At 44.4% G+C, this 22,531-nt stretch overlaps 1 protein-coding gene across 5 annotated transcripts in view; it reads left to right on the forward strand.

Moving 5' to 3' along the window:
* The first annotated feature begins 2,596 nt into the window (after positions 1 to 2,596).
* CAMSAP2 (calmodulin regulated spectrin associated protein family member 2) overlaps positions 2,597 to 22,531 on the forward strand; it is a 43,854-nt gene continuing 23,919 nt past the window's right edge. For all 5 annotated transcript variants that reach the window (XM_019638092.1, XM_019638094.1, XM_019638097.1 and 2 more), the window contains exons 1-5: positions 2,597 to 2,619; positions 2,757 to 2,809; positions 2,969 to 3,228; positions 16,574 to 16,735; positions 18,963 to 19,046. In XM_019638092.1, the coding sequence (XP_019493637.1) occupies positions 2,612 to 2,619; positions 2,757 to 2,809; positions 2,969 to 3,228; positions 16,574 to 16,735; positions 18,963 to 19,046 (567 nt within the window). In that variant the 5' untranslated portion in view covers positions 2,597 to 2,611. The remainder of the gene's footprint in view (positions 2,620 to 2,756; positions 2,810 to 2,968; positions 3,229 to 16,573; positions 16,736 to 18,962; positions 19,047 to 22,531) is intronic.

Here is a 22,531-nt window from a genome sequence, read left to right on the forward strand (position 1 = left end):
CCAGCACTTGTTGTTTGTTGATTTATTGATGCTAGCCATTCTGACCAGAATAGTAGACATTTTCAAAGTCTTCGCTTAAGCATATTTAGTTCTCGAAGACTTGCTTTAAAAAGTGATCTTTTTTTTAAAATTAGTTTCAGGTGTACAAAACAATGCAATAGTTATCCTTTTCACCCCTCACAAAGTGACACCGCCCACCCACCGTCCCAACATCATACATACCTATTACATTTCCATTCACTCCACTCACACACTCTACTCCATATCCTGTGACTATATATATTAAATTATAGTTGACATACAATATTATTCAACATCAGCTTCAGGTGTACAGCGCAGTGGTCAGGCCTCTACACCGTCCATGAAGTGGTCTCCCTAACAAGACATGTGGCCACCTGACACCCTACAAAATATTTACAACATTATTAATTATATTCCCCCCGCCCCCCCAAAAAAAGTGACCTATTTTATAATACTCAGTATGCATTCTAGGTGGAAAAATCTGTGTTTGCATATTCCTGAAACTTGCATTCACTTGCTGTGGATCCTTTCCCTTTTCTTTGCATTGGGGTCCTTTTAAAGTTTACCTTTCATAACTTAGTTTGTGGGTGTGCCGAAATAGAATGAAAGTGGCCCCTGAGCTGTCCTCCACCTTCTATCTAGCCTGTGATCTTGGTAAACCATGGTTCCTTTTGAATCTTCCTAGCTGAGTGGTTTAGAGCTAGGGCTCTGCATGTATCAGCTGTGTGCCCATGGGCAAGATAACCTTTCTCGGTTACTTGTCTGTAAAATGATAAGTTTTATGAGAGCTGTCAGGACTGAGTGACAGAATACATCTTAGGCTGGCGTCTGACACATACAAGACTCTTCGTAAGCATTGGTCTAACCCTGGTGTCTGTCTGTCTGTGATCTGATTTGCCAGTTTCGCCACGTTGTCATAAAGGTCATGTGAGGGTGGATGGAAGAGCAGTAGAAGGTTAGGTGGAGGTTCAGGTCTGACAGAGGAGTTTGTAGTCCTGACAGTGAACAGCCAGTTTGCTTTGCACGTTACTGTTTAGATACCAGGCATCTGTATGAGTCACTTTTTTATTGTTACAGGAAATAAAAACCCATTATGGATACATTTTATAGTAAGTATCTTACAATCAAATAACTTCCCTTTTAGGGTGGTTCTAGGTGGCTTCTGTTTAGCGCCTGTGATGCTCACAGTTGAATGAGTACCCGCCCTGTATTCTGAGCATATGTGTCGGCTGAGGCAGCTGCTGTTATGTTTCAGGCCGGCTCACGACTGGTTAATGCAGCTGTGAAGGAAGGAAAGTGTTTTCAATTATTAAATGAGGATGATATTTTTAGATGTCACCCAAATCCCAAATTGATACATCTACTCTTGACCTCTTTCCAGTCTTGTATGGTCCCCAGCTGCTTTTTGGATATTTCCACTTGGATATTTTCACTGTTGTTTCCCTCTTCACTGCCTCCTGCCTTCATTTCCTTAGTGCTGTAATCCTGTAGCTCTGATTTTTACCGCTGTCAATATTGAATACCAGATTAATTGCCCCTAAACTTCACCCTTAAATGTCACTCTCGCCTTTAAAGCTGTCAGCAGCTTCTTGTTAGTTGTCATGTAAAGGCCTCATGTTTAAAGGAGAGGTTACCTTCAGCTCGGGTTCCAGCTGTGCGCCCTGCACATCGCTCCCGCCCCAAATTCCCGGCTTTGGCGTCTCCCTCCCTGCTCCTTCCCGCCTCTCCCCTCCCCGCCCCCATCTGTTTAGAAAGCCTCTTTTTTCTGATTAAACAAATCCTGCCTCTTCTTCCTGCCCGATTTCTTTAAGATGAAGTCTTGTCGGTCCACCGCTGATCCTTCCTCCTCTGAACTTGGAGCACCTACCTGTTCATTCCTGTCACTTGGTGCATCATCCTTTAGTGTCTCCAGTCTCCAACTAGCCTAACTTGACCGTCTTCCTAGACTTTTTGTAGCTGATTGGCTCCTTGACGACAGGGGTTATTTCTGATTCTTTGAATGGATTTACCAGAACCATGCTGGTATATACAATAATTAACATTGTTTATGCAAATATTTTTCTAATACGAGATTTTCAAAAACTTTAAGGTGAAGGTTGCTACGGAGTTTATTGTTTGCGAATAGTTTGTTTGAAATGCTGACTTTGATTAGTAGTGTGCATTATTCACCTTATATTGAAGCTGCCTATTCAGGAGGCTCCTAAAATCGGCCATGCGGCTGGCCGGCCCCAAAACCTCACTTTCCAAAGAGAAGGCAGGCGAGGTATGGCTGAGTGCAGCTCCAGTTAGCCTCGGAGGGACGTAGGCCCCGCCTTTCCTTTTGGGACACACCTCATTCTGTCCCAGCTTGGATGAGAAGCGTGGAGCCCAGGTTAGGAGCGGGGAAGAGACGGTAGAAAAGGCAGGACGCCTGTGAGGAGGGCTCTGTGCGTCTGTGTGGGGGGCAGTGAGGTTCCTGCTGCTGCCTGGGAAGCAGACAGGGGGCACGGCTTGACCTTCTTCAAGGGCACTGGGCAGCAGAAAGGGAACTCGGAGGAGAATTTGGTTTCCTTCTGTGTCCCAGTTGTACACGACCCTTCCCTTGTCTCCAATGAATGGGTCAGTTGGGGGCCCGGGAGGGCTTTTTGGGGTAGGATGGTGAGTGGTCAGTGGGGAGGTAGAGTACTGGTGGTTCCTAGTGTAAGGGGTTTCTAAGAGTAGCTCTCCCCCAAACCATGGCTGCATCTCCCCCTCAGTAGCCACAGCAGGCTCAGCAAGAAGGGAGACGGAGGCCTCGAGGCGGAGACAGGTAAGTTAGGCATCGTCTGAGTGGCTGTGAACTCTGGGCAAGTGATGTCATACGCTGCGGTGGCAGTCTCCTGGAAGGGCGGTTATGGTGCATCTCTAATTGTTAAATAAATTGTTTCTTTTATAAAAATCTGTAAGAATTTCCCCTTACTCTTGGTAGACAATGTGCCAGCGGAACTCCGAGAGCCGTTTTACACGGACCAGTACGACCAGGAGCACATCAAGCCGCCCGTGGTTAACTTGCTCCTGTCGGCTGAACTGTACTGTCGGGCTGGGAGCCTCATTCTCAAGAGCGACGCTGCAAAGCCCCTCCTGGGCCATGACGCCGTGATCCAGGCCTTGGCACAGAAAGGCCTCTATGTCACCGACCAGGAAAAGCTGGTGACGGAGCGAGACCTCCACCAGAAGCCCATCCAGATGGTGAGTCTGCCCCCCAGGCCGCTGTGGTTGAACAGCACACTGCAGAGCGGGGACTGTTTCTAAAAGAGACGAAATGCTTTTTGAAGTTGACTGTCATCCCTGCCTAGAGTTTAAAAACTCTTTTTCTTATAAACCTCGTATCCAAATTAAGGAAGATTTTAATAAACTATTTTGGAATGTTTGGTGCCATCCTAATACCTGAGGGAAACAATCACATAATTTCCAGCTACTTTAAGTGATTTTATTCAGTTTAAAACCTGCTGTTTCCACCGTAGACTAGCTAGAAGACATGGAAGTGTCCCCTTGACCCTCTTCTCATTAGGAAAAAACGGGATCTGTTAAGTGTCGTTTACATGCTCGGCCGACCTCTCGGTCAGTTTCTGCATAGCAGGTATTTTCATTTATTTAAGAACCATTAATTCACCCTTGTGAAGAACGCAGTAAGGACCCAGGCTGGTCTGGGACAAGCATGCAGGGACTTGGGATGGTCTCTGGAGACACATCCAAATGTTTACGTTCGCTGTAGGCCGCTTCAGTCTCTTGGCCACTGTACCTGAAATTTACAAAGTGCTGGACATTGTCAAGAATGGTTTTAGAAAGAAAAACCAGTTCTGCACATTTGATTAAATCATGCTCTTCCATGAGACTGGCCATCTTCCTGGGGAGAAAGAGGAGAGAGGTGTGTGAAAAATATATTAAGAAGCAGATGAAATTATGAAATTGAAGGACGAACAAAAATTAGTTTACCCAATCTAGTACTAAATGAGGAGATGACCTACTTTGCTTTCTCCCTATTTTCCTTTTTTAACAACAAAAAAACCCCTATTTTATTACTTTCAAGAAATGGAGAATAATGAGAAAAATTTAGTTGATGAATTTAATTATGGATTTATAATAGAATTATTAAGGATAACTAAGAATGTTTATTATCAGATAGGAGGTGTTGAGCTTTCGTTAATGGCTTCATGTGCACCTGTGCTTACCCTCTGGGTCTTGTGTACCTACTTCTCACCCATGCCATGTACGGAGCAGCTCCCAGCCCCAGGGGCCAACAGGAGCCTGCTCAGGTGTCCCAACAGTATCTCACGTTCGCTTCTCTAGAATCATCGCCTTTCTAGAATCACGGCGCTAGCTGGCACCTCTGCTGTGAATATTTCCACTTGGTTGTGTCAAGGCCAAGTTGATGGTTATAAAGCGCAGAGACGACTTAGTGAATCGGTGTTTGCTAGTAGCTGCTCTTTCGGATACAGATAGATACACAGTACATCCCCTAGGTATCTTTACAGTAAGTTATTTATTTTAGATCCTATTTAATAAACATGAAACAAACAGTATCTTCTGCATTTTCTCTAGTGCATTTGTGCACATGAAAGTATTTATAGAATTAATTTAAAAATGAGGGGTTTGACGGACTGCTGATGGTATTGCTGTCGGGTTTCTCTCACACTGTATTGATCCTGTGAAAGCTTCGAAGCCATTTCATCTGATAGCAGGGGTGACATTTAAGTGACATGGACTGTTTCTCTGGTCCTGACTGCTCCCTGTGGATTGTTAGAACACGTCTAGTTTGACTATATCATCTTAACCCTTTGCAGTGTCACATTCATTGACCTATATTTTAATTGTATACTTCAGTTTTTGTCACAATTTGATTTAAAGTTTGCCAATTACTGTGAAATTTTGATTGATGATATTGTAATAGTGTATTACTCTTTTTCAAAAACCTCTGTGAGAAAACCTCTCAGGGTATTAGTAAAAACCTTGTTCCTTAAGAAACTGTTTTGTTTGGATTTAGAGTAATAAGAGTAATATCTGTTTTCTTCATCCTGCTTTTTGGGAAGTATATTGCAAAATAACGTGTTTAACAGTACTGAATATATTGACACCCCTCTCGCCCCCACCTTCCACCTCTGAATTAGCTTAGCTTTTGGGACCTTTTATTTCTGTGTGCTGCCTCACAACCTTTTGGGGGAAAAGTTGGGTTGTGGCAGCACAAGTATCATAAATATGAAGCAAGTTGATCGTATTCATTTCGGGGTGGGGATTGAGAGGAATGCTTTTTTTTTTTAATGACAATGCATGTTGGAGCATGTGCTTTTTATCACAGTGCTTTTAAGGATGGATTTTGAGGGCCAGCTGAGTGGCGTGTTGGTTAAGAGCTGGCTTGGGACGCCAGAGGGGCCCGGTTCAGATCCCACATATGAGGGCCAGTGACACTGCCCTCCACAGCTAAGATGCTGAACAACAGCTCGACCTGGAGCTGGGCTGCCATGAGTCACTGGCAACGGCGTGGGCTGCAGCCCCTGCTGCAGTGGGTTGCCATGGGCTACCGTGTAGCCAGCAGCCAGCATGAGTGGCCCTTAAGCCGCTGTGAGTGGCCCTTAAGCCGCCGTGAGCGGCCGTCCAGAAGCCGGCGACTGATCTGCCTCGCCCGGGAAGAGCGCAATGATGGTGCCAACTTGGGCCATTGAAGCGACGTCCTCCACAACTAGACTGAAGAACAAAAGGACAGCAACTTGTCTGTTCCCCTTCCCCCAATTCCCCAGCACTGTTCCCATAAAAAAAAGGATGGATTTTGAGACTATAACCTTTAATATGATTTCTTCTATATTTATATCGATGGAAAATATATTTCAGACATTGTTTTAAAGCCAATTAGTAATTATAATGAATATGTAATTATAACAAACAATTATAATGTATTAAAGTTTATTCAGCACGTAAGTATTATTTATATAATTGTGATCTGCCTAATGAATATTACAAATATGTGAGTAAAGGACAAATGTAAGTAACAGGCAGTTAATGTTAAAACGCACTGTTCTCAGAGCTGGAATTAATGTATCTTTGCATCAACATTAAATGAATGGATGGTCACCGGACGAAGAGTTATATGCATTGAAATCACAAGGGACTATCTTTCAACCTAAAGTATGTTCTAGCTCAAATCACTTCATCTGTCAAACAATCTGTCAGAATGAATACTGGTATCTAGGATGATATAGAAATTGAGGGATTTGTAGCAAATGAAGCCAGATGCTTAAAAAAAAAAAAAAGAAGAAGAAGAAGACAGAGGAGGAAGAGGAGGAAGGAGGAAGAGGGAGAAGGGGAAGGAGAAGAAAGCTTCAGAGACAGGCGGTTCTGAAGTATCTCTTACAGCAAATGAAGTTGCATGTGGATTGCATTCAGTATCATCAGGTTGGGCTCGTGGATTGGATCAGTGTCATAAAACCCTAAATTCATGGAGTGTTATAGCCAGAAAGAACCGTAGATGTCAGGAACTAGCAGGTGTAAAACTCCCCAGTTGGGAGGAACCTAGGCGACTGGAATACAGATTCCGACCCTCTGGCCAGAGCTATTCACTGAACCTGTAGAAGAGGGCTTGGGACATGCACTTTTAAACAAGTGTTCTGGGTGATTTTCACGATCAACAATGTATGGGAAATACTGATCTAATCCAGCCTTTTTATGTGTGTGCAACTTTGGAGAGGGTAAGATTCGCCTAAGGTAGCACTGTTACTTAGTAGCAAAACTATTGGGTTGTCGGAAAAATCATGACGCGTTTTTGCAATGAAACACATAGAAAAAATATGTCATGACTTTTCTGACAACCCAATAGAAGTAAAAGCTGAATGAGCTAGAACTGTGACTCTAATTTACAGTGCTGTGATCTGCAGCAATTTTGCTCACTTTATTGAAATCACGTTTACTTAGCTGTTTATCTAAATGTAGACTGTGGTATGAGTCGAACTCTTGGTTGCAAATCAGCTTTCCAACCATGTTTACATATGAAGGAAATAAGAGTTGATATTTATAACACTTAATTATTTAAGTAAATATATATAGTATATGTGATATGAAATAATGAGATTGACTTTCATATGTGACTTATAAAATAATGTTTATTATTTAGCCAAATCTTTTTTGGAACAGTCATTATTATAGAAATCAAAAAATTTATTTATTTTTATTTATTTATTTTTTTTTTTAGCTGAGCCATCCTGCTACCTGTTGGCAGCTCAGCGGCTGCTCAGCTCGGGCTGGCATCGAACCAAAAAATTTATTTTTGAAGTGCTTTCTTTTAATGAGTACCAAAAAGAGATGGACTATTCTATGTGCTTAATGGACGTTGAAATGGGCTGATAGGTCATTTGATAGGTAAGGCATCAAGTATTCTCTCCTGAACTGTTGGTATTGTTAGAATGGCTGTTTGGGGATATCCAGAAACCATAAGCTAGACGGCTACTGTACAAGTTGAAGCAATAGCCTCGGGAACTCAGAAGTGGATGTGACCATTTCTGCTGGGAGGATCAAGGAAGGCACCGCAGGGTAGAGGCTCACTGGGGCTTCGGCGAGTGGTGAGGGGAGCGGTGAGAGTGGCACCCAGTCTGAAGGAATTGCTAGACCCAAGTCTGAGCTAGGAGAGCCCGCGTGACAAGCTGAGAGCTGGCTGCATGAGGATAAATGTGAGATGAGGCTAAAACTGTAATAGCCTGGGCTAGATCATGAAGAGGCCATGAGCCAAACGAAGTTAGGGTTTGTTTTTGTTTTTGTTTTGTTTTTATCTGAGCCATCCTGCCACCTGTTGGCAGCTCAGTGGCAGCTCAGCTCGGGACGGGACTCGAACCGCTGTTGCTCAGAGCACGCACTCTTGAGCGAGCTCTTAACCAACTGAGCCACTCAACTGGCCCTCGAAGTTAGGGTTTTAAACTTTTGTGGGTTAGAGGACATGGAATAAGTTTTCACACTGTTGTCTCTGAGTTTGTTGTTGTTGCTGCTGCTGGTGGTGGTGGTGGTGGTTTGTTGATTTGCTTTCTCTGCCTCCATTAAACAAATAAAACATTGCAGAACACTGTGAAACACTGAGTAAGCTGCTATACTGTCAGCCTCGTGCAAATCGCTGCAGTTTATTAATCCTCAGGCCTCCTGACCTGCTCGTATCTAGCCGTCCAGTCTCATCAGACGGTCGGGAGCTCTTTCCATGGAGTGTTCTGTGTGCTGGGCTCTGCTTACACGGTACATGCTCCAGCTCACAGAATTTCACTCTCACCACAACCCTCACAGGAAAGCTCATCTTCCCTGTTCTGCTGATGAGGAAACTGAGGCTTCGAGAACTTAATCAAGGTCACAGAGCATCAGCGTTAGTCATGAAGACGGGATCCAGACCGTGTCTGCTTCACCTGGAAACCCACGCTCTTAACCACTAGGTCGTGCTTTTTGGTTTTGCCTCGGTGCTGGGAAGTAGGACTAGGTAACGGGGACCTGGCAGGTGGAGAGGCGGTTGCTCCTGTCTAGTGGTTTGAAACCTTGGTCATTTGCCCAAGCGTCTTCCCAGAGTAGTTTACCCATTCTGTTCCCGCCTGGAAGGGTATGTCATGTTCATGTCCAGGGGAGTGACTGTAGCCTTTGAGGTGAAGCGGAGCTGTGGTGGGGTCCTTGGGGTGGATGTGAGTTTCTTGATGTTTAAGAGCGTTTGCGGTAATCCCCAGTTCCTACTATCTTTGCTGGATATTTGACAGGTGCTGAGAACAGAGCAGCTGATCTCAGGGACACTGCGCTGTCCCTCTTGTTCCTTTATCCTCCGCCTCCTCCCTTGAGACATACCAGTCCTGCTAGGCAGCATTCTGTGGGTTTCCGTGGCACCGCCATCTGGTGGCACTCTGTGTCAATCAGTCATGTAAAAGCTTAAGCAAATCCTTTCCTTGTTTAAGAAGATTAAAAATTGCACTTTAGAGCAAAAGGATTATATAAATGTAATATTACATTAGTAGTTGAGATATTAATATCTAGTCACCCTGGTATAATAATGCCTTGCAAATTTGTGAGTAGAACTTGTCCGTGAAAAATTATTTTAAATTTTCATAGCTGTTGTTAACAGGTTTTTTTTTTTCCTTTATGATAATGCTCAATCTCAGTATCCCATTAATCATGTACCTAATTTGGACTCCATCATTTCTAGCTAACATTATAAACACCTCAGTTACAAATTCTCATTCTCTTGCTATCTGACAACCGTGTTTATTATGTGTGAGTCAGTGTTTATTTGTAATAATTTATTTAGAGCTCGAAGTTTACTGTCTTATAGAAATAACTTGATGAACAGTGCTTATTTTACCACATAATCTCCAAGCTCCTTTTTATATTCATAATAAAGCTGAAGTCAGTCAGGCCTTTTATTAACTTCCTCAGTTAATTTATGGAGTTTCTGCTGTGTACTGTGTATTATCTACTGTGATTAAAACCAGTTTCCTATTCTTCAATGTCTCATTTTCTACTAGGGATGCAGTCTGAGCAGACCATGCTCTTGTTTTCATCAAGCTAATATTTTAGCAGCACAGACAAGCAGTAAAAAGATAAATTGTAATAATTTCAGACAATAACAAATGCTCTGAAGAAAATAGATCAAGAAGGAGCTAGAAGGAGTGGACATGCCATTGTCATAGGAGGTGGCCAGGGAAGCCTGTCTAGGTTTTTTGTCGACACCGTCAAACTCCTTCAGGAAAAGGCTCAACTCACTGGGGGAGACGCGTTGGAGCGTCTTGTTGATTATCTGAAGGGAAACAGGATATAGCATTTAACCCCGTTTTTGCTTTTTGTGTTGTGTTTTTATTTCATTTTTGAGATATAGTTGACATATAACACTGTATCAGTTTTAGGTGGCCAACATGATAATTTGATGAGTGTATATGCTGTAAAACGCTCACCACAGCAAGTTAGTGGTAGCTCCTCATTCAGCCTCTTGTTTCTCTCCAATAAATGAGGATAGAAGGATACCCTCTAAGTCTGTTAAAGCTTTTTTTTTAACTTCTAGAAGTCATTTTTTAGTAAAGGTGGGTTATAGATTTCAGCTTTTTTTTATGTGCTAGAGCCAAGACGAAGTTCCTCACTTTAACTCGTAATAGGAAATCTCTGCTCCTTTACAGTTGCCCCGCCCAGCAGGGCTCATGGAAATGTGCTTTTCATACAGAATCAGCTCCACAAAGACAGGCCTGGCGACCATGATTGTCATGTCGCCGCTCCTGACCCAGGGGACCTGCCCACTCAGGGCGGGAGCAGGAGACGCAGTAAAGATTTCCACTAGGAATTAAATATATTTCAAAAGAGAAGTCATTCAAAATTACGACTGAGGAGTGGTGATTTGTTGTTTTATTTTTCCCTACAGATTTGAATAGAGCGAGCTGTGATTATTCATGAAATACATATTTATTGAGCTTCCAGTGTGGTGTTTGGGGGAGGCACCTGAACTCATGGAGTTTACAGAGAGAACTTAATTAATTGATTAGATTGTTAGCTTTCTACTTTATTATTTTAACACAAGTGTCCACTTTCAAATAATCATGGGGAAAAGGGTGTGGACTTTTAGCACACCATCCAGTTAGCACACGATCACTTGCTGACTTCCCTCTCTACCTGTGCTTTTTGCATCTAGCCATGTTTAAAATTCAACAATATACGTAGATTAAATCACCGCATTGTACATTTTAAATATCTTACAATTTCCCATAGCAGCTATATCTCAAAGCTGAAATAAAAGTTCACAATTAATCCTGTGTTTTTACTGGTTTGTTTTCATGAAGTGAACCATGCTTGAGGTATAAATAGATCTGTTAATACCAAGGATATATTTTAGAAACTTAAGTCCAGTTACAATAGATTTTAGGTTGTTGCTCAAATTCTTTCATCATATAGAAGCATTGTATTGATCGAGAAATATTTTCATTATAAAGGTTAATTCAGAGTGTTACAGCATCTGGCCAGAGCCATTTTTTGGAAGAGCAGGTAAGCTCCTAAGAGGGTAGATGGTGACCTATGGCTTCTGCCCGGCAGCCCGGCACAAGGTGATGAATGAGGCCAGTCAGTTTCTTTGCTTCAGAAATCTGCACAAATCATGGACGGATCTGTTTGTAAGCAAATGGGGAATTAAGCAGAGTCCTGAGGTGGAATTAGGGGAGGAGGAGCTGTGGCAAAGCGTGGAGTTGGGGTGGGGAGAGGGACGGAAAGGCCCCCTACCATCTTTCTGTGTGAACGAATGTGGACCTGGTCTGCACAATACTCTGTGCTCTGAAAAGACCTATGGCTTTGCCCAGTCCCTTGTCTGAAAGATAGAAATAAAGAGACAATGTAACCTAAACTAAGCAGGCCGAGCATACATTGTAGCGACCTCTATTGGAAGAGGGAAAAGAGGAGAGGAGGGAATTGATCGGTGGAAACGCAGTGGTGGAGGGAATGGATAATGCAGGGTGGGCGGAGTTAAGTGTGAGATGCCTTCAGGACACCCGGGGAGAGATACCTAGTGAGGCGGGGCTGACAGGTTGGGAGTCACCTGAGTGGTAATGACTAGGTGAGGATGTGGGATGGAGATGCCAGGAAGGACATGGGTTAGAGTGAAGCAGAGGCCAGAGGCCAGGGGTAGAGCTGTTAGAAGCACAGATATGTAGGTGATGCCTGGATGGACCTGTGGGGAGCTGCCAGGGCTGTGCCGTGAAGCACCGCCCCACTCGGCCCGTCACCTGCTTGTCCTCGGCCACACCTGCGTCTGCTGTTTCCCCTCATTTTGCTACTTAATCATTTTCTGGTCTCATGTCTCAGATTGGAAAGATATTTTAACCCGTCTGTTTAATAAATATGGAACGTAAGATATATTAAGAACAATCTCAGCTTTTTCTAGAGTAGTTTTGAAATAAAAAATTAAAAGTTTCTTTTTTAAAAGTTTTAAATGATGAGGCATACGGGGTCAGAAAGTCTTTGGCTTTTCTGACATTTTATGAATTACCCTGGCACTTGGCTATAATAAGCTTCTCCTTCCCGTCTTAAACAGAGTGGATGCCATACCACTAGTTTCCGTTACTAGAGAAAGCCTGAGACTCCAAGGAACACTGCTTTTTCCCAGCCTTTCTTTTGTTAGACAGCAGTATTGATACATAAGAGCGTTATTCATTGAATTTTTGATTACCTAAATTTGAATTTAAGTTTAAATAGTGTCAGTAGTTAATGACTCATTACAAATTGTTTTAAAGGAGCTATATATGTCATGGTCCACCAAAGTTATTGAGGTAGCATTTTATTTGGTCAGTACTTGTCAGCTATTTGAAAAATCAGTCCAGTAAGGTATTCCCAGGTGAGAGGGTTAAAAAAATGCGACAGTCTTTTGACCCCTTTACATATTTGTTCACCTTGGTTAACAGAGCAAAGGCTTGACAGTTTTTTGGTAGGTCAGAGCAGCTTCTGAGAACCACGTCACCAGTTTATTTGGGGGGCGAGGAAGACACGTGCTCTGTGGCTGAGGCGCACCCATCCTAAGCTCACCGGTTCGTGTGCTCCGAGTCCTTTCACGTAAGGGCACGTTTTCCTGCCAGGGAGCTGTGGGCTGCCCCTCCGAGCCACAGCTCTTTGCTTCTCCCGATAGGTATCGCATTCCGGGCTCTGGCCAGTGTCTACGTGTGGAGGCCAGGAGGCCGGCTCAGGTCACGTTTGTTTGGGGTCCTGGTTCCTCCACTGCGGCATCTTATCTGGACACTGCTTGCCAACAGGCATTTGTCCAGGAGGACGTGGGTGACCTCTCTGGACTTGGCAGGTTGGGGAAGGTAGTCACACTTCTTACTGTCTGTGTGAGATTCTGGTGAAACTTCCCTGCTGTTGTTCAACTTCCAGTTGAATTGAAAGCCTCTGAAAACCTGGGTGTAGCCTCCATGTCACCAGGGTCACATCAGGACCTTCTTTTCTGTCTCCTAGACCCTGCTGGGAGGTGCAGCCTGGCTGGGAGGTAGGTTAGGGCACCCAGGGAGCAGCTGTGACTGTGGGTAACCTCGTGGGCTTCAGTTTCTTTTTGTTCTGTGGAGCTGGTACTGGCAGGAATATTTTCATACACGCCCAGCTGGAAGAAATTTGCTGACAAACTTCCTTTCAGGCGATTTTTTGAGTGTTAAGCGGAGCTTTTCCTGATGGCTATTTTTATATGATAAACATTTCAGGGTATCTGATGTAACTTGTAGATTTTGAGATTTGAAGCACAGTTTTTGGCTCCGTATCACATATGCCTGGAAAACTTTCAGATCTGGAAAGCTATGAAACGCACACATACTTTGAAGCGCACCATATGTGCCTGCTAGGAACGTCGCAGCGGTCAGCAAATGAAAGCACGTGGCTGTCACTGCACGCTGCTGGCTCGGGTGGCGGCAGTTATGCTGAGTGCTGGTGGACAAGCCTGAGCTGCCATACCCAAATGCCATAAAAATAAACCGTGCCCAGGTCACCACGGTTAGGACATGTGGAAAATGCCCGTATGTTCTGTAGTTAAATCTTGATTGTTGGATAGAATCATCTGTGTTAGTGGCTTTTCCCATAACGTGGCCCATGTCCTCCTGTCTTGGTGTTTCTTCCTGCTTATGGATCTCGGACGGCTCACTGGTGGCCCCACTGTTAGTGGGTCTGGCACGTATTATTGAACTCTCCTAATTTAATTCCTTCAAGTATTCACTGAGACAGCATTTGTTTGGGAAAACATAAAAATAAAGGATTACATCTGTAGATACTAAACTATTCTCTAGGCCAGCGGTTCTCAACCTTCCTAATGCTGCGACCCCTTAATACAGTTCCTCATGTTGTGGTGACCCCCAACCATAAAATTATTTTCGTTGCTACTCTATAACTGTCATTTTGCTACTGTTATGAATTGTAATGTAAATATCTTTTTATTTTCCGATGGTCTTAGGCGACCCCTGTGAAAGGATCGTTCGACCCCCAAAGGGGTCGCGACCCACAGGTTGAGAACCGCTGCTCTAGGCTAATCTCATAGTTGTACATGGACTGTATGACTCCTAAAGCAATAGAAACGCTGTAAATCTTGACATCACTCAGAACTTCTTAGAGTACTTTGGTATACATCACGTTTGATGCCATGTGAGGTGAGAAGTTAAGTGTTAACCACATGTAATAGACGAAGAAGCTGAGCTTAGTGAAGTCTGAGTGACTTCCTAAGGTCAGAGATTTCTTTCCAAAAATCAACGTTGTTGAGGCCTTAACATAAAACATGCCTATTGAAAGTAAACAGTTTGGGTTCTGACACATGCTTCCACTCATGTAAATACTGCTCCAATTCAGAGTAAACATTTTTATCACCCACCCCCCCCAGTTCCCTTGTGCCTCTGCTCTCGGCTCCCGCCCCCATTAGTCTCCTGTCACTAGATTCTTTTGCCTCCTGTAGAATTTCATATCGATGAATGCATCACACACGATCTCTTGAAAGGGGGTTCCTGTGCTCCTGTTTTTGAGATTCACCCACATCGTTGCATGTTGCCTGCTCTTCCTTGTTGTGCAGTACTGCACCCCGGACAAACGCCACAGTTTGTTCCCTCAGCGGGCGATACACATTGATGTTTCCAGGTTTGGGCCGATCACACATAGAGCAGCTGTGAACATTTGTGCACATCTCTGTGAGGACATGTATTTTCATTTCTCCCAGGCCGATACCTAGGAGCTGAATCAGTGTAAGTGCGTGGGACTTACGTAGCTGCCGAGCAGTTTCCCCGAGTGGCTGGGCTTTGATCTGCCGCCAGCTCTGCCTGAGCCTCCTGTTTCTCCACATCCTCATCACCACCTTCGGGTCGCATCTCCTCGTGGTTTTAATTTGCATTCCCCTGATAACTAATGCGATTGGGTGTTTTTTCACGTCTTCTCTTATGAAGCGTCTGTAGCAGAGGCAGGAGGAGAGGGGACAGTGGTAGAAAACAAACGCGCATTAGATGACATCAGATTGTGTGCACTGTGTGGTTTGATAGACGCTTTGGCTGGGGAGAGGCAGGTGGACCTTTAGGGAAGGTCCCCCTGAGGAGATGCTCTCTGGGCGGGACCAGAAGGAAGGCGAGACGGACAGGCAAGGGTGCGAGGGAGCCATGGGGAGGGACCCGCTCCCCTTTCTCCAGCGGCCAGGTGGGCGCTGGGTGTAGGGAACGTGGACCTGGCTGAGGCGACGCCCTTGTCTCCGAGGGTCCTGCAGCCTACCTGGAGTAAGTGTTGTGTGCAGGAGCCTGGACCGAAGGGAGTGCGAGTCAGTGATTCTCAATCCTGGCTGCTCTTGCGCGTGTTCTGGGAGCTTTTACAGATACCACCCATGTCCTACTCCAGTGAAAAAGTCAGAATTCAAGTAAATATTGAGAACTTAGGCCGCAAACTACATTATAAATAAGCCTGAAGATCCAAAGACAAACTGGGAGAAGCTATTTGCTACCTGAATGACACGGATCCGATGTACCTGATGTAGAACGAACTCTTCGAAATCAAGGAAGATGAACATCCCAAGGAGAAAAACAGGCAGTGGAGACAAGCAGGCAGTTTTCCAAGGAAAACATACAAATCGCTGCTAAACATAGAAAAAAACTCTCCTCCTTATTAATCAGAGATACGCAAAGTCGACCAGGGGGCGTTTTTAACCTTTCCGAATCATACAGATGATGTTGGCCAAAAAAGTGGGGGCGGGACCGGCACAATGGTGGCACTGTTGGTGGGAGGTCAAGGGTGCTTGGGCTCTCTAGAGAGCAGGTTAGCGCTATCAGACGTCAAATGTGATTCCCTTGGGGCCCAGGAACTACCCGGAGAAACCCAGGGCTGCAGCATGGCTCGTGTGCAGAACAGTAGGAGCCGGTGTAGCTGTCTAGCTGGTGGGCGCGCATTAAATAAACTTCTTTGTAAGAAAACGAAGCCGACTTGGAGATGTTGCTGGGACAGGGTACTTCCTTCTTTAGATACTTTGTGTCGTTTGGACATTTAAGAACCACTATGGAACACTTTTGTATTTAAAAACATAAAACAACAGCCGAACAGGAAGGGAGGACTAGAGGCCTGCGCTGGACCAACAGAATGAGGGAGAAACCAGAGCGAGGGCGTCCGCTGGAGGCGTTGCCTGGTCAGCTGTGAGAGGTGTTGCCGGCCTGAGGTGGGACTGTGGCCGTCAGACCGAGGAAGAGGGCAGGCTTGAGAGCCTTTTTACAAGCAGAATCTGTGAAGTCCTACTACGCGGATAAGAGGCAGAGGAAAGACAGTGGAAGATGACGCTGGTGTTTGTAACTTACATGGCTGAGTAAATGATTACGACATTATCACAAATAGGAAAAGGCGTGCCCTTCAGCAGGAGTATGAATGTCCCCAGCATGGACCCTCAGAAACATTTGGACGTATTTGGATGGCGCATTGCTCACCTGAGCGGGCACCATCTCTGCTCTCGTGTTAAGTGCCGTCCTCTGTAGTCCATAGTCCTGCTGTTTGTTAGGAAATGTTACTAATATTTAAAATAGACAAATGGCAGTTTCAAAGTGTGAGTTTGAGCGTTTCTTCTTGTCTTGTATTCCAGAGCGCTCACTTGGCCATGGTAGACGCCCTCATGATGGCCTACGCCGTAGAAATGGTCAGTGTGGAGAAAGTCGTTGCGTGTGCTCAGCAGTATTCAGCGTTCTTCCAAGCCACGGACCTGCCCTATGACATTGAGGACGCAGTCATGTACTGGATAAATAAGGTAGGAGCATACTCACCGAAGAAAAGTGAGTGTCTTAACCGGGGAGAGTGAAGCCCTCAATTCTCCATTGCCACTCTGCTATAGACTGAATGTCCGTGTCCCCCAAAATCCCTATGTTGACGGTGTTAGGAGGTGGGGCCTGTGGGAGGTGGTCAGGTCTGAGGACAGAGCCCATGAATGGGGCTAGTGTCCTTGTAAAGGGACCCTAGAGAGCTCCCTGGCCCTTTGGCTGTGTGAGGACGCAGCAGGGCGGTGGCCAGGAAGCAGGCCCTTACCAGACGTCTTATCTGCCGGGGCCTTGATCTGGGTCTTCCAGCCTCCAGAACTGTGAGAAGTTAGTGTCTGTGGTTTATAAACCATCAGTTATATGGGGTTATTGGTAAAGCAGCCGGAACAGACTAAGATGCACTCCATTACTCTTTGTTTGAAACCAAAGTGGAAGCTAAAGCTATGGAATCCTGTTAAAATTTCTTGTTCCCGTTTGACAAAAACAAAACAAGACAAAACAAAAAAAACTTACTGTTAAAATCAAAATATATAGATTTCTATGTATTCTGTAACATTTATATTATATTTCATAATGATTAATCTGGTTCATATCAGATGCCCTGATATGAGCACTCGGAGTAAGGAACTGTACACTGTGGGTGTTCGGAACATATGTTTTAAGCCCAAGAATGAAATCAGTTTTCATGTTTCCAATGAGATGATTCTTAGGTTTGCTTGACTGAGTTGCATAAGTTTATATAGATTATAGATTCTTCTTGGAAATTTTTATGGAGCTGTGATTCGTTATTTGTGCCCTGAAGACGCTTAGGTTGTCTGTTTGTCACTCCCTCTGCCAGTTGGAGTGGTTAATTCCCGTTGATTCTCTTTCATCACCCCAGAGAAAACTAAACCTTATCTGTGAGCAAGACCTGAACAGATTTCAGAGTGGTTTTATCTTCAGGTATCCTTCCTTGAATGCTTCCGTGAAGCCTCTTAGAATAAGAACAGGGAAGACCCCCACCTCTCTCCTCGTTACCCGTGACCTCCGAGTGAGTGGAGAAGGCCCATCTAACGCTTTGCCCCTGGAGTGCCTTTGCTTTCCGTCCGTGGTGGCTTTTTCTCCACCGCCCCTTAGCTGTAGAGAATCGTGGGCTCACACCCTAGACCTGTCCGTCCTCAGAAGCTCCGTGACCTGCACACCCATGCCGCACCTCTCCTTGAACGTTCTTTCACTTACTCTAAAGCACCCCCTGTGGATACAGTGCTTCACTTCATCGTGGGCTCCAAGCTCCTGAGCCTTTACTTCCCACCATCTCCTTGACTTCACCCAACTCCAAACAGCTGAAGGGGCTCATGATTCACATGGCAGGTGCCTGGAGGCCGGGCACGTCCAGGGGAGTTTGTTTGGGGCTCAGCAGCGCCATTGAGAACGCAGGCGCCTTCCGTCTTTTCTGTTTTGTCATCTTAACTATATATGATGTCTGCAGTCATGGCTGTACAGTGGCAGCAGTGGTTCCAGGGGCCACACGCAGTCATGATAATATCCAGCAAAAATGAGGGGGTCTTCTGGGCTCTTCTGTGACCAAGGAGAACCTGCCCCCAGAAAACCCCCCGACCCCAGGTCCCACTGACTAAGACTGGCTCTCATGCCTGTACCTGAGCCACTCCCTGGCCAGAAGACGGGACTGTCAGGATTGTCTGAGGCTGATGGGGAGTCTCCCTTGGCCTGGAAAGGGGCCTCCTTAACTGGGCCCGTGGAGGCTGAGCCCAGCCGTGGTTCTGACAGCAAGGAAGAAACGGAGGTGGGCAGACGAGGGGCAGGCCCACGATGCCTTTCTGGCACGCGGCAGAGAAGCAAGTGTGCACTGCTCTGAAGGTTCTTGAAGGTTCACTTGCACACCCTCAGGTTTGGGAGTCTCCTAGGCAGTGGGGGAGGGGAACCTTCCCTGCAGATGCAAAGGTACTGACAGAAGTCACCAAGCACCTTTTCTCTCCTCTGAGCTCCAGCCTGTTCCTGACATGCGGTAGGTGCGCAACAGCAGGTAATAAATAAATGACGAATCTTAGAGGATCAGATGTAACCCCTGTAAAATACTTTTTTCTGGTTGGGAAAATGAAATTTTCTTCATTTAAGTGGTACTGACATTTGACATCAGACATCTGACCACAGGCATTTCAAGGTGCATGTTATTTTGTTACTTTTGCATATAAATTTAAATTCATATTTCTGTATTTGAAGGTCAATGAACATTTGAAAGACATACTGGAGCAAGAACAGAAATTGAAAGAACATCACACGATTGACACTCCAGGAGGTCAAAAGGTAAATACCGCACAGAAGAAAACGGCCCCTTTCGGAGACTCTGCGTATGCTCACGTATGTGTATTGTTTGGGGAAATGTTAACAGCTGTGTTTTTTAAACTATTATTTGATGATGTTAACTGTACCCTAGAAAGCCATGCTGTAAACACCCCATGAGTAGAAGTACAAAATGAAGCTTCATCAGATGATGGTGTTTAAGGGAAATGGTTAATGGCTAGAGCCTTATAATTATATTCCAAGAATTGTAAGTTGTACAGTGGTTACTTGGTGAAGAAAGAAGAAACATTAACATGGATTCATTCTTTAAAAATTCTTGAACAGGATTTAGAGTTTTCTTCTTAGAAAATTGGTGCTTGTCACATACTAAGACCAAAAGTGTATTTTCTACAACAACGTTTCTTACACATTTTAAAATGTATTATAATGAGAGCCCTTTAAACATGGGTGGCATTTGAATTGCGGCATCAGAAGTTGTAAGTATTCAGAAGCCTCATTTCCGTTTGGATGGCGTCCCGTCAGTGTTATCCTGCTCTCTTTTCATTTCGGGCCGACCCTCCTAGTCACTGGTACCTGTCAGGCAAAGAGGAGAAAAAAGGAAGGGACGGGAGAGCTGTTGGGCTATTACCCACTTCCATGAAAAAGTTTTGGGGAGACCACCTAAAATTTTGTCTGAGTCTGATGTTTGGGGGTCACAGGGACCCCCATTTAGTGCACTGACTAGCTCCTGACAGTACTGTCTGTGCTCAATGCTTCACCTTTGTTGATGTGCTTTCCCCTAAAGCTTAATCAGGACAGACACCTCTTTGCCTGTCACCCCAAATTGCGTGTTCCATGTCCCTGCCTCCCACCAGCCTGTGCCCCCCGTCTCCGCCCTGTCACTCCCCAGTCCTCTGTTAGTCCCCCCGCTTCTCCTTATCCCAGAGGCCCTGAGACCTTTGCCTTGGGGGTGAATATAACCCGCCCCCCAGCTTTGCTCGTGGCCCTAATCAGGAATCAGGCCTAGACGGCACTGTCCTAAGTTATGACACTAACGACCTTGCCCCCTGAGGCATTTCCGGGTGCCTGTCCTGTTTCTGACCTACCTGGCTGTAGACCGAGCCCATGCTCTCAGGTGATAACATCTTACCTTCCATCCCTGTCCAGAGATTCTTATTTCATGAAACTTCTTTTTACAGCCATCTTCTTGGTAAAATATATGTGGATGTTGAGGGATGCTTGTACTGTATACTATTAGTGTTGGGCCAAAATTAAAATTCCAAAGGCATTTCTTTAGGATATCAGATCCTTTGACGATGTATTTCTGATTGTTGAATTGGTTGGTGTCCTAAGAGGAAGGCATTTTAAGTAGTGCCAGCCTAGAAAATGTCTTGTTCAGTTTGCTAATGTGATTTTCTCTGTTTTTTCTTCAAATCGCTCTTTTGCTCCTAATACTCCTTTTGATTCTAAAGTAGGATGCCCAGTTAAATTTGAATTTCAGATAAACAATAATTTTTTGGTAGAAGTTGCATGAGCATGCTGTATTTTTATTTGGTAACCCTGGCAACCCTGCTTTAAGGGTCTCTAAGGTTTAGAGCCAGTGACATGAAGTCCAGCATTCGCTCTCTTAGAGAGTTGGTGCCAAATGCTGTGGTAAAGTGGGTAGTGACATGAAATCAGACTGGGTCTGCCCTCACCGGCCTCGTGGCCCTTGTGAGGCGCCCAGCCTCTAGGGCCTCGTTTTCTTTATCTGTCAAAACTGAAGATTGGATTAAATGGCTCCTAAATTCTGCGCTTAAAGTGATTCTCAGATTTTCCCTTCTCAGTATATTAGTAAGCATAAAGTACTAAAAACGAAAGGTTAGCGGGAAGAGTAAGTAGCTAGGTATCATAAATGTCCATATACACGTACAGGTCACTAGCGGGTTCATGATAACCGTGGGAATGAAGAGGGTACGGCCTGCGAAATGCAGTCACGTGGGCGGGGCCTTCGAGGGCTTCATGGCAGCGTTTGCAAAGTAGGGCACTCGGTCACAGGGAGTCCTACCCAGGCGGAGACATTAAGCTGCAGGTAAAAGGCAGGTTTGGGAATAGTGAGGAGACCATTGGGTATGTTTTGAAAGAGCTGTGAATTCACGGGTTCCTATTCTTAAGCTTAGAATAGTAACTATATAGAGAGTAAAGTTTGTTTCTCAAAATATTAAAGATACATGTGTACTCCATGTAAGATTTGCCACTTCTTAAGGAGGAATATTGGTGAGGTGTTCTACAGGGGGGTGGGAATTGGATGAAAGAATCACCTTTGGAGAAAGGACATTCACTGAGCTCTAATTGCTTTTCATTTAAAGGTAGACTCTCAGAATAGACTGCACTCCCCCTGTGAGAGGAGGTGTGTTCTCTGCTCCAGTCCCTCAGCCCATGTGAATTTCCACCTTGCCAAAGTGCCTTAGCAATTAAACACCGTAACCCACTTTTTTGTTTAACTCCAATTCTTCAAACAGCTCATGAGATACTATTTGAGAAAAGTGTTCTGAAGTCACATATGTTTGGGAAACGCTGCCTGGTCTGTGCCCCTTTAAGAATGTCACAACTGATTTAGTACAGTAAACGCCCAGTTAAGAAGCCTGTCTAGCTGTTCCCCAAACATACTTGATTTTCTAACTCTTTTATGAATGATATTTACTAATATCTCATAGAATTAGTGTTCTTTGGAGCCTATTTGGGAAACATTAATTTGTAACATTGTAATTGATTCAGCTATTTCATATGTAGATAAATATATAAAACAGACACTTGATGTTCTAATACAGCACATCATTCGCAGATGTATTATTTAGTTTGAAAAAGGAAACCTTGGTTTCCTTTTTCATACTATCATTTTATTTAAATAATTGTGAAGACTGACCTACCTTGTTTAGAATTCTACCCCTGAGATTCGTCCTATTGCTATAATGTATCCTGTGTGCGCTGTTGTGGTCCCTGCTCATTAACTCATTTCCTTCTCTTGCCATCATACCTTCTCTCTTTCACAGTCATTTACTCCCCCTTACTGCTAACACAACAGCCCAACTGTGGAATATATCCCTGTTGTATTATCAGCTTGTTCAGTGAAGTTGAGGGAGGAACCCAGCATTTTAAACATTTTTAAAATTCAGAAATGGTACCATGATTTTTTTCTGCAAGCAATATTTTATAAAGATGATTTGGCTTGAAGAGACTGATGTATTACATGTTCTAGTACCATGGTTTTAATCTTTGCCTGAGAGTGCTGTAAAAATTAGATTTCTCCACCAGCTTTATAGATCAGTCGTCCGTGTATTTGGACACAAGACCCTACAAAGATCTGGATTGGTGTAGACTTCATAGGACTTTTTAAGAACATTTATTTTAAAATATTTCAGACTTAGAAAAAATTGCAAGATAAGTAGAAGAACCTTATCTACTCTTTACCCAGATTCATCAATTTAACATTTGCTCATATTCTCTCCCTCTCTCTCTCTCTCTCTCTC

This window comes from Hipposideros armiger, unplaced genomic scaffold, assembly GCF_001890085.2.
Source record: "Hipposideros armiger isolate ML-2016 unplaced genomic scaffold, ASM189008v1 scaffold_37, whole genome shotgun sequence".
In the NCBI taxonomy this organism is placed as follows: Eukaryota; Metazoa; Chordata; class Mammalia; order Chiroptera; family Hipposideridae; genus Hipposideros; species Hipposideros armiger.